Raw genomic sequence first — 11,549 nt, 5'->3', positions numbered from 1 at the left:
AAAAATTTTATGGTCTTGCTTGAATCCACCTATAACTCTATCTCTACTTCTCTACTTGACCGAGCTTTTGATTTGATGGAAAGTCTTGGTGGAGATGTGCAAAAGAGTAGTGGGGTTGTAACTGCTGTTTTTCCATTATTAGGTACTTATGTTCTTAGTCGGCAGCCTCCTAAAAGAGAGATTTGGTTGTCTTCACCAGTAAGTGGTCCACATCATTTTCGTGGTCATCCTAGTGATGCGCCTATTAGTTGGCTTAACCGTTCAGGAGATGCTCTGTTTAGCTTTTTATCTAATGAACTAACTAGCTCCTTAGCTAGTCATGGTCTTAGTACTCGTAACGATAATCTTACCAATGAGATGGCTAATAATAATCGGGTTAGTAAAGTTAAGAAAGAGAGCGTGGGATTGGAGTAAGTAGTAGGTAGTACTCAGTCAATAATAAATAGAACTAGTAAGTAATTGATATAACTATTGGGTTGGTGTTTGATAGAACTACTAACTTAATACTCACAGAATACTCACAGAATACTAACTTGACTTAACTTGATACTCACATAATACTCACTTAATACACACAGAATACTAACTTGACTTAACTTGATACTCACTTAATACTCACATAATACTAACTTAATACTAACCTGACTTAACTTGATACTAACTTAATACTAACTTAATATTCACATAATACTAACTTGACTTCATACTAACACCATCCAATACAATACTCACATAATACTCACAGAATACTAACTTGATACTAACATCATTCAATACAATACTCACATAATACTCACATAATACTAACTCAATATGAAATAAGGTAATAAGAAATACACCAATCAAAGCTAACCTAGTTTATCTATTTATGTCGGTGACGAGTGTCACGACGCATGAAGATCTCGTAGTATCCTGATGCTGGAATCAATAGGAAGATCATCCAGGCTTTCCTATGTATGATAATGGATAGTAATTTGGCGGTTATCGAAATATAGACGATATCAATCAAAAAGTGCATGGCACCACGAACACTTAAATCAGCTCCTTCTGAAACTACTTCTAGCTTATCTGATCTTTTGATTACCTTATAAGTAGATAGCTTCCTAATTAGAACATACATGGCTACTTCAAGTAGAAAAGTGGTTATTCCTATGACTGAAAAGGCCTGTTTGTAGAAGAGAAAACGAAAGAGGAAAGCGACTATGTTGCTTGCTACTATCTTCGTTAGTAAACTCTTAAGGACCTTGTTGTTGTTTTTCGCGCGTCGTTTCAAAGCTTCAGAGGCCATAATAGGTAAATTTTTGCTTACTAATTATGGAAAGTAGTTGCCAGACTTTCTAATCCAATCTAACGGTTTTGGTGGCCGGTTTTAGTATACTTCTGGTGTAATATCTTAAATTATAGCTAAATACTGGCACATTACGAACTGAATCTATTAAATTTAAGCATATTTATTTACTGGTTGTAACTGATTGTGGTCTGGGAATTCATGACAGACTCTACGGACTGGCTAGTTAGTCTTCTTATCGGTTCGGTTGTAAACTGTTTAAATGGGACTTGTTGTAATAAATTTCCTAAAAAGGAAATTTTCGCATGGGAATAACACTGATCATTTCCTAAAAAGGAAATTTATTAAGACTATTAAAATAATGGGTGTGAGCACATAAGACTTTCACCCAGCTTAATATCACACTCAGCTGAGATGCATGTTTGAATTTAGGTACTTGTTTTGTGACTTTGGGTTGACTCATTTACTTACTAGATATGTAAATAAAAGGAAGAATAAGTAGTCTGAATTTTGAAATGAAAGGCTTGATTTGTCTTTTGGTTTTGGTTTTAGTAGCAAATAATAGTGAGACGGCCAATGATAAGATATACCTGGAGTAATAAAGATAAAGTACTAGTGCAATAAATTGGATGGATTAGAGCTGGGATAAGGTAGGATGCGATCGGATATGGAGAGTAAGTATAGACATTTTCTTTTTTGGGTAGTATTCTATGCAGATTCAGTTTACAACAACAGGACTATCGATAGCCGAGAAGAGTTTGATCCAAGAGTTGTTTGTTGGGAGCTTGTTTGTGCTCTCTGAAAGTATGTCTTTTGAAACGGCCTATCTACTGGCATCGCGGAACTTCTTTTCGGATAAGCGAGTATTAGCGGATAAATGGGGAATTCCCGTGATTAATGTGGCCTGGGTGTATACTTCGTTGTGTGAGAAGAGTATTATGAGATATGAATTGCGGCGGTATGAAGGGTGCTTCTTTAGTACCACAGGCATTACCAATCCCGTCTTCATTAACTACTTTCGGCTGCAAGGAGCAACCTATACACCAGCACTGACACGTGTGTGCGACTTTCTTGTCGTGAGCAGTAAGTCCCTGGCCAGCTTAAAAACCGAATATGCCCGTGAGAATGGAATTCCCATTGTGGCCGCTGAGGATGTCTTCTTGAACCGACTGGAAAAGACTGAGAAGCCAGTGCGATATGATGCAATTTCCAGTCCTGACCAAGCAAAAGAAGAGATATTCAATGGACTGCTATTCTATTTTGAAGGAAGTTTACCCATTCATTCTTTGGTGCGGCAGGTAATTGTCGAGCATGGCGGTAATCGCGTGCAAAGGCGTGGGAGTGACGTAGACCATGTAGTGTATTTTACTGGGAGTAAGCGCGAGAAGAATGCAGTGCGGTACCAGTGGATTTTAGATAGTGCAGAAATGGGAGTATTACTATCACCCGAGCCATACCGACTTGTGGATGAAGAGCTACCCAGTCTGCCCTTAGGGCGCATGACAACTTACTTGGTAGTGGGTAAAAGTGAAGGTCTCAAAACAGCGAACAAAGTAAAGGCCTTAGGGGGTAAAGTAGTCGGACAAATGGGCAGTCAGGTCAGTCATTGTATTGTGGAAAGTCGAGGCAAGATAGAGAGTGTGCAGAAGAAGTTACTACTTGAGAAGTACCGGATAAGCACCTGTCCAATTGAATGGCTGGACCAGTGTATTTACCATATGGCCCGAGTAAAGGAGCCATCGGCAACAGGATATACTGGCCAGCTGCCCGGTAGTGGACTGGTGATCAAGCCAGAAAGGAAGAGAATTCTACTAAGTCGGGCCAAAGAAGACCTCTGCGGCTGGACAGTGCAGTTTACTGGAGTAGGAGACGAGTTGAAGAAGGAAGCAGAGGCGATATTGACGGGAAAAGGTGCAGTTGTGCTGGACACTCAGGAATTTTCAACTGAGTGCACTCATTTAGTAGTGGGAAGTATCAACTTGTCCTTAAAGTTTCTATCAGCTGTAGCAACTGGAGTAAAACTCGTGGACTACCGAATTATTGATGACTTAAAGAAGAGTGCATATACACGAGCAGAGGACTATTCTTTATTGGATCGAGACATTCGAGTCGATGTCGGGAAGAACGAGCGCCTAGTTAAGAAGCTGATTCAGGCCGCGCCTAGGTGGAAAGAGCGCAAAGAAGAGAGCGGCCAAGCGGCCTTTACTGGGTGGAGAGTTTGTATGCTAGTTGAGAAAGAGAGGTACAAGTTTGAGAAGCTCATTGCAAATGGCGGCGGCGAGATTGTTCCAGAGGTCTCACAAGAGAATTATGATTCAGACATTATGGTTTTCACGGACAAGACGACCGTGCAGCCAGATTATGTTTCACAGAAGAGTATTATCCAGATAACAGATATTTTGAAGTATTTAGCACAGGTAGATACAAATTAGTATTAAGTTGAGTTTAGTTAGTATTGAGTTGAGTTGAGTTGGGTTAAGTTGAGTTGAGTTGGGTTAAGTTGAGTTGAGTTGAGTTTAGTTAGTACTGTAGACTATATACTTACAATTGGGGTGGGTTGGTTTGGTTTGGGATTGGTATTGAGTTGGGTTGGTTTAATATTAGGTTGAATTGAGTTAGTGTTGGGTTGGTGTGATTAGATAGAGTTAGATGGTTGGCAGGAATACTTATCAGATGAAGTCCTAGGAGTGGTTGATATCTTAGTTGTGGTAGGTTAATCGCAGAGAGTGGCTAGCTGTGATTAGAAAAGTAACCAATCAAAAAACAAGATATTGATCTTGTAAAGTATAAAGAGAAAGCGAATTAAGGAAAGCACAATGAACCGAGTACAAACAATTTACATGCTTTCAATTATAGCCATTATTATTGCCTTCTACACTACTTCAGTCGCCTGCAGCAGTGCCGAGGAGAAGAAAGAGGCTGAAAAGAACAACAAGATGGAGGCGGCCAAAAGACAACAAAGCAACCAAGCCATGGAAGCCAACCCTAACGCCAAGCAAGGAATGGCCAACCCGAACAACAAGGAAGAGTGCATCTGCAGCAATGGAAACTGCGAGAAGAGCAACTGCCCCTCATGCAGCAATGGAGGTTGCACCGACGAGAACTGCCAAAATGAGTGCTGCAAGGAAGGTCCCTGCGGTGACAAGGACTGTGGCAAGAAGTGCGCTAGCGGCTGTGCCCCAGGCGAATGTAAAGATGGAAACTGCGGCAAAGCCAATTGCCAGAACGGTAACTGCGGAGCACATGCCAAGGACTGCCAGGACAGCAACTGCAACGGGGAATGCAACAAAACTGGCCAGAACGAGCCAGCCCGCAAGTAAGCCCACTGCTAACTAGCAACCAACTGTCCGATGCGCTACTCAAGAAGGTAGGGCCATCAGCTAGCAAAGGATGCTAATTTAGCTCACTACTAGCATAGACCCAAAGCCAATAGAGAATAAAGAATAGGGTGGTTTAGTTTAGTTTAGTATTGAGTTGGGTTGAGTTGAGTTGAGTTGAGTTGAGTTGGTGTTAGGTTGAGTTGAGTTAAGTTAGTATTCTGCTGGTATTAGAGTTAGGTAGATTTAGTATACTAACCCAATACAAAGTCCATCTTAACTAATACATACTTCATTAAAGACATTCCTTGATCCGAACATCGGTACCCGTTTATTAGATAAATATGGCTGTGTTGGAATAAGATGACTTCGTACTGAGTGTAGTGTTAGTAAGTAGTGTGTAGTAACTAGTGTGTACTAAGTAGTGCGTAGCTTACCAGAGATCAGGTTGATCAAGTTGATCGTATTGGTATTGTGGTAGTATTGTGTTGGTATTGGGTAGTGGTCGTATGACAGCACTACAGTTAGATATAGTTAAAGATCAAGGTGTTATTTCACCTGTAAATAGATAACCCAATACTAACCAACACCAACCCAATCCAATCTAATACTAACCCAATTCATACAACTACTAGATATAAACCATTATCTTTATTAACTGAGCATCTAGTTGCTTTAGAATGAACTACTGCATTCAAACCCCAAAGCGCTCTAATTAGAACAAAAACTACTACTTACAACTTAATACTAACTTAACTCAACCCAATACTAAACTCAACCCAACTCCACCCAATACTAAACTTAATACTAAACTCAATTCAACTTAACTCAACTCAACCCAACCCAACTTAATACTAACTCAACTCCACCCAATACTAACTTAACTCCACCCAATACCAAACCCAACTCAATTCAATATTAACTCAACCCAATACCAACTCCTAACCCAATTCAACTCAACCCAACTCACTACTAAACTCAATTCAAACTAATATATATCTGGCCTTTTTTTGACCCATGGATAATATCCACACTACAAGACATAACTGAGATGATCAGCATGCCCCTGCGCAAGGACGGCAATTTGTCTTGAGAAGTATAGGGGCAACCCTTTATAGTTTAATCTCTTAAAACTCGACGGATTTAACCTCCTGGTAGTTCTACAATAACATGGACTTTAGTTTGTACTGCATATTCTAATTGAGAGACAAGTTTTGGCGTAATTACAATAGTTTGTCCTTCTCGGGCTGAATTACGGCCTAGAAGAATACTGTGAATAGTTCGTTCATGGTGGACATCCATTCCTTGGTTAATTTCATCAACTAGGACAAAAGGTGAAGGCGTGAGTCTTTGCATGGACAAGAGATAAAGAATAATACTAACACACTTCTCTCCACCACTTTGCCGGCCTGAACTAAGTACTTCTAACTTCTCTTCTGCTCTAAACTGAACTTTGAACTGTAATTGCCAACGCCGTGGTGAACTTGGGAAGTCGGGGGCAATTGAAGCTCGAACTCCGGCTAATGGGAAAAGGACTTGGGCGTATTGGTCAATTTGTTCAATAATAGTGGTGATTTCCTGTTTAAGCTGGGATTCTTGTGATCTTTTCTGAGTAAGACTATACTGCTCTTCTTTCTTAGTGCGATCGAGTTGGCGTTGGAGAGCGGCTAGTTCTTCCTTGAATCTTTCGTACTCCATGATGGAATCGGGTTCGGCTACGGAGAGTTCAATCCGGGCCTTTTCTTCTTCGAGCATTTGTCTGAGAGTGGGTAGATCGCTGGGAAGGGCTTTGAGTCTTTCTTTTATCTCGGGAGTGTTAACTATCAGTACGGTTTCGGCCTCTTTCATCTTGCTTTTGGTTGTTCTTTCATGAGTAGTGAAGGAAGATTGGCAGAGGGTGAGTTGCTGGTGTAAACCATGAAGTACATCTTGGCTATGGGCGAGAGCGAGTGATTGGGCCCGTAGCCTTTCAGTTTCGGCATGGGTTTGCTTGGCATAGGCGGCAAAAGATTCAAAAGCGGGTAGGAAGTCAAAGGGAGTAAGTTGGGTCCAGATGTGTTTGGCTTCGGCTTTGAAATCAAGAAGGTATTGATTTTCAACTTGTTCTTGTCCTTCAAAATCAGTAAATTCACTATCTATTTGGGCTTCGCGCTGTCTTAAGGACTCAAGCGTATTTCTTTGGCGTTCATAGGTGGCTTGGCGGTGTAAATCGGCCTCTTTTATCTCTTTAAGCAGTTTAAGTCGAGCTTCAAGTTGGTCTTTCTGGTGGTGCATTTTCTCTCTTTCTAAGCGCCGGGTTTCTCTTTCAGCCCGGAGAACTTCTAACTTCTCTTTCAGAGTACTATCGGCCTTTTTGTTCGTTACATCAATTCCTTTAGGCATGGGGTAGATAGCTAGTGGGGCATCAGAAGTGTACTTAGATCTTTTGATTTCAATAACTCGTTTGTTAGCAATGGCCCGGAATAGTTTAGGATGGGCTTTGAAGAATTCTGGCTCATTAATACTCTGCTTAGTAACAGGAATACAAGCTAGTTTAGAGAAGATATTCAAAAACTCAACAATAGCTTCTGGTGCTGATATACATTCAGAAAGATAAACCATACCATACTCTGGAGATAAATAAGGACCAACGGGGACTTGTTGCGTATCTGGTTGTTTTTCAACAATATTGATAGCTAAATGTCTTCGTTCTTTGAACTCAGCAATGAACTCATGGAATTCTTCTTGGTTATGACAAACAAAAGCAGTTAGAGCATGAAGTGATAATTGACTAGCTACTTCATCAGTAAACTCTTCTTTAGTAATAGTCATGGTCAAAAATGCAGGTAAATCAACTTTCCATTGCCGCTTATCTTGTTTGATAAGTGTAACGGCTGTATAGGTATCAAGATGCATTCTTTTAAGTCTTTCCATAGCTAGACTCTCTTTCTCTTGTTCTTGTTTAAGAGCTAACTCGACATTGCGCATTTCAGTGGCTTTAACGGCTGTTTGGACTTGCCACTCACTATCTTTGATTTTATAGTGACGAATCTCATGTTCTAGTTGTTCTAACTCGGCGACTTGATCGGTCGTGAATTTAGGTTGGGGTGGTTTGACTTCTTTGGTATTATCCATCCAGGCCCGAACTTTAGCCTTTTCCTGGAGAAGTGAGTCTTTTCTTTGTAGAACTGCTTGGATCCTTTCCTCTACTTCGCTGGTCTTCTGATCGAGTGTACGCAATTGAGCGGCAATGGTTGAGAACTGGGCGGCATTCATGAGAGCTTCAAGAGGAGTGCGCATGGAAGAGTCGTGTTTACTTAGATCTTGGTGGTAGATAGATTCTTCCTTATCGTACTTGGCCCGGGCTGTAGTGTACTCGGCTTGCAGAGCTTCTTTCTGGGCGCGCAGTTTATCGTACTCAGTCTTAAGCGTAGCATACTCGGTCCAAACTAGTTTACCCTGAATGTACTTGAGGTTCTCCTTACGGGCTAGTAATTCGCGTAGTTTTTGGGACTCTTCCTCTAAGAACTGCAACCGTCTTTCTTTCTGCTCTATCTCGTGCACCTGTAACTTAGTCCGTTTTTGTTGAACAAGTAAGAGGTCATCGGCACTTTCAAGGGTCTTTTTATTCTTCAATAGATCTGGGGCACATGTTTGTAGAGTGAGTTCTAGTTGCTCTTCAGCCGATAGTAGGGCAAATTCGGTGACTCGGTCTTGGGGTAAAAACTGGCCTAAATTCTCAATTCTAATGCCAAGTGAAATGGCAAGTTCTTTGACTTCATTATTGGTGGCGATACGATCATTGATTTTGAAAGTAGAACTATTGGGTGTTATGGTACGGATAACACGAATAGGTACGGGGTCTGTTGAGTCTTCTGAGGTGTAATGGTGAATGGTGAGATCTAGAATACTCTTTAAAGAACCGAACTTAATGAGTTCATGGACGGGTGTATTCTTGCCGATGGTTTTAGTATTACCTCCTAATGCCAGTGCAATTGCTGCTGCTACTGTACTTTTACCCGATCCATTGGCACCAACGATTAGATTTCCTTGTTTGGAAAAGATAAAGGTTGCATCAGCATATTTTTGAAAGTCAATTAGGCGAAGAGAGTATAAATGGGCCTGTAACATGTAATCGGAAAAAAAAGAGAGAATAAAAAGCCTGGGCTAATCAAAAGCACTGATAAGATAGCGGTAAAAGAGGCCATACTTAATCAAGCCAAAAGAACCAACTAAGTAGTCAATCAATAAAAATCAAAATAATTGGTTTAAAATCTAGGGCGATTATTGGTATATATCTGAATAAAGCCATCCTTATACAATGTGCTATTCTGAAACATGAAGTCGCATGAAGAGAATATCTTTGGTGGGAATAATGGCCATCTGAAACATAATTTAGAGCATAAACTCGCTCAGAATCACATAGAGGAGATCATTCTCAAAAGCATTGAGGATCAAGAGACACTTTTCAACCAAACGCTCTTGCATACGGAAGAGGTTAAAGATGACTACAATAATGTTTATGCACGCGAAATCATTGACATGTGCTCTGGCTACAACATTGAAGAATCCCAGTACGGCCTTTCGGCCATGGACGCACACGTCTTTGCTAAGAAGACAGTGCCGCGGCCACACGATAAGCCGTTCTTCCAGTATAAGTCCGAAAAGAAGAAAGACGATGTTGATGCACGCCCGTTTATTTGTACTTACGCCAACTGCTTTAAAGCGTTCAAGCGCTTTGAGCACTTAAAAAGACACTACCGTATTCACACGGGAGAAAGGCCATTCCGCTGTCCGGTATATGGCTGCAATAAGATGTTTTCGCGTTCGGATAATCTTATGCAGCATTCAAAAATACACGCTAATCGCAAAATGCAGTAGTTGTGCAACAATAAAGCCAATATATTATTGTCTTAGTAGCCAATTAACCAGAAGTTTAACTGGACGGCCAGTCGCACCTTTACCGTGTAGTTCCGGAGCAATAGTCGCATGGGCTACTGCAGCAATGTCCAAATGAGCCCAAGGAATAGATCCAACGAACTCTTTTAGGAACATAGCAGCAATGGTAGACTGACCGCCTGTTGCTACGGAATTACTGATGTTTTTCAAATCAGCAACTTCCGACGTAATGATCTTGCGGTAAATTGGGTTCATTGGCATGCGCCAGACCAAGTCGCCCACTTCGTTGGATACAGTTAAGAACTCATTGGCCAGCTGGTCGCAGGTAGTAAACAGACCGGCCTGAATTGGACCCAGAGCTATATTGATCGCTCCAGTTAAAGTGGCGAGATCAATAATGCGTTTGGGAGAGAACGACTGGGCGTAATGAAGAGCATCGGCTAAGATCAACCGGCCTTCAGCATCGGTATTATCTACCTCCACACTAATTCCTGCCCGGCCAACATGAACATCACCCGGTTTAGTCGCAGTACCCGAAGGTAAGTTCTCAGTCAGTGGCACCAATCCTACCACACTAGTTTTAGCACCAAGACGAGCCAAAGCTCCAATACTACTAACCACAGCGGCACCTCCACCCATATCGCCTTTCATCAAACCCATTTTCAAGGCTGGCTTCAAGCTAATACCACCCGAGTCAAAAGTAATTCCTTTACCCACCAAAACTGTGCACTCATTCCCAGGATTGTACTTCATTTCCAAGAACTTAGGCTCCTCCATTGAACCTTGAGCTACTCCTAAGAACAAGTTCATGTTCATCTTTTGGATCTCCTCTTTGTTGTAAACCTTAACCGAGACACTTTCTGGCAAGTATTCTCGGGCGTACTCAGTAAATCGCGTTGGCGTCATCAAGTTAGCCGGTGTGTCTACCAAGAACCGGGCAAAGTTCTGAGCCTCCCCAACTACAATAGCCTGTCCAACCTTCTCATCATTTCCTAGGTAGACAATCTGTACTTGCGACTTCTTCTTACTTAACAAAGGATCGTACTGATAACTTGCTACCACCACAGCCTCGGCAATCCAATCAGCTCGAGGCCCGTCACTAATCAGAATACTAGCCACCTCTTCTTTCATCAGGGCATTGGTCAACTTAGCCGCAGTACTTCGCACGGCATCCAAAGACTCTAAGTCTTCCTTAGACATTCGGCAAACTCCAAAGACTTTCTGGTTCTCACCAAATAAGATAAATCGAGCCCCTTCACTCTCCGGCAAATTAGCCGCCAAACTTCCCAACTTTTCAGGCCAAGCCTCACCCAGCGCACAAATCACTATCTCACCAGTCAAACCCGTAACTGCTTCCTTCTTTTCTCGACAACAAACGCGTTTCCAGTTCATATTAAAAAAAGTATCTCATTTCCATTTATATCTTCCTAATATTTCCTTATATGGTAATTTTCGATCCGCCACCAAAATCAGAATTTATTAGTTCTAACTCCTTACTCAACCTCTTGCACCCCCTCAAACATCTATCCACCATTAACCCAAGCCATATACCCCCCTTAAACTCCCCTAAACATCACCAAATCCAACCCAAATCCAATTTCAAATCCAATTTCACCAAAATTAGTCGAAATTAATCCATAAATTGGATTTTGTTTTCTACCCCCTGTCTAAAGGTTCAAGTAGAAAGAAGGTACACTTAGGGCTTTAACTACCCAAAGCTAGAACTAAGTAGTAAGATAAGTCATTGGGTTAGTATCAAGTAAGTATTTAAGTAATGGGTTGGGGTAGTATAAGTAATAACAAGTAAGTAATAAGTAAGTAATAAGTAAGTATAATAACAAGTAAGTAATAATATAAGCCAAACCTGGGCAATAGTAAGGAAATAAGTAATAACAAATAATGATAAGATAAGATAATAACAAAGTAATAATAATCAAGTAATAATAATAACAAGGTAAGCCAAACCCGGGCACAAACAGGGAAATAAGTAATAATCAAGTAATAACAAGTATAATAATCAAAGTAATAATCAAGTAATAACAAATAAGTATAACAAGTAATAATCA

The 11,549-nt window shown here is 41.0% G+C and overlaps 7 protein-coding genes across 7 annotated transcripts; 4 read left to right on the top strand and 3 right to left on the bottom strand.

Moving 5' to 3' along the window:
- Positions 1-9: 9 nt before the first annotated feature.
- On the top strand, positions 10-414 carry NEHOM01_0240 (frataxin; the record flags this gene model as incomplete). Its single annotated transcript, XM_051489118.1, has 1 exon — positions 10-414. One exon carries the CDS (start codon positions 10-12, stop codon positions 412-414), a length of 405 nt encoding a protein of 134 aa, XP_051345078.1.
- A 448-nt stretch (positions 415-862) lies between these two features.
- Positions 863-1,288, bottom strand: NEHOM01_0239 (uncharacterized protein; the record flags this gene model as incomplete). Its single annotated transcript, XM_051489117.1, has 1 exon — positions 863-1,288. The coding sequence occupies one exon, from the start codon at positions 1,286-1,288 to the stop codon at positions 863-865; it is 426 nt and encodes a 141-aa protein (XP_051345077.1).
- A 710-nt stretch (positions 1,289-1,998) lies between these two features.
- Positions 1,999-3,720, top strand: NEHOM01_0238 (uncharacterized protein; the record flags this gene model as incomplete). The annotated part of the gene is made up of 1 exon (XM_051489116.1): positions 1,999-3,720. The coding sequence occupies one exon, from the start codon at positions 1,999-2,001 to the stop codon at positions 3,718-3,720; it is 1,722 nt and encodes a 573-aa protein (XP_051345076.1).
- A 384-nt stretch (positions 3,721-4,104) lies between these two features.
- Positions 4,105-4,608, top strand: NEHOM01_0237 (uncharacterized protein; the record flags this gene model as incomplete). The annotated part of the gene is made up of 1 exon (XM_051489115.1): positions 4,105-4,608. One exon carries the CDS (start codon positions 4,105-4,107, stop codon positions 4,606-4,608), a length of 504 nt encoding a protein of 167 aa, XP_051345075.1.
- A 1,140-nt stretch (positions 4,609-5,748) lies between these two features.
- Positions 5,749-8,715, bottom strand: NEHOM01_0236 (structural maintenance of chromosomes protein 5; the record flags this gene model as incomplete). The annotated part of the gene is made up of 1 exon (XM_051489114.1): positions 5,749-8,715. The coding sequence occupies one exon, from the start codon at positions 8,713-8,715 to the stop codon at positions 5,749-5,751; it is 2,967 nt and encodes a 988-aa protein (XP_051345074.1).
- A 207-nt stretch (positions 8,716-8,922) lies between these two features.
- Positions 8,923-9,465, top strand: NEHOM01_0235 (uncharacterized protein; the record flags this gene model as incomplete). The annotated part of the gene is made up of 1 exon (XM_051489113.1): positions 8,923-9,465. One exon carries the CDS (start codon positions 8,923-8,925, stop codon positions 9,463-9,465), a length of 543 nt encoding a protein of 180 aa, XP_051345073.1.
- A 24-nt stretch (positions 9,466-9,489) lies between these two features.
- NEHOM01_0234 (cytosol aminopeptidase) lies at positions 9,490-10,875 on the bottom strand (the record flags this gene model as incomplete). The annotated part of the gene is made up of 1 exon (XM_051489112.1): positions 9,490-10,875. One exon carries the CDS (start codon positions 10,873-10,875, stop codon positions 9,490-9,492), a length of 1,386 nt encoding a protein of 461 aa, XP_051345072.1.
- Positions 10,876-11,549: the final 674 nt, after the last annotated feature.

Source organism: Nematocida homosporus, assembly GCF_024244095.1.
Source record: "Nematocida homosporus strain JUm1504 chromosome Unknown 4444, whole genome shotgun sequence".
NCBI lineage: Eukaryota > Fungi > Microsporidia > Nematocida > Nematocida homosporus.
This window is presented reverse-complemented; position numbering and strand designations above follow the sequence as displayed.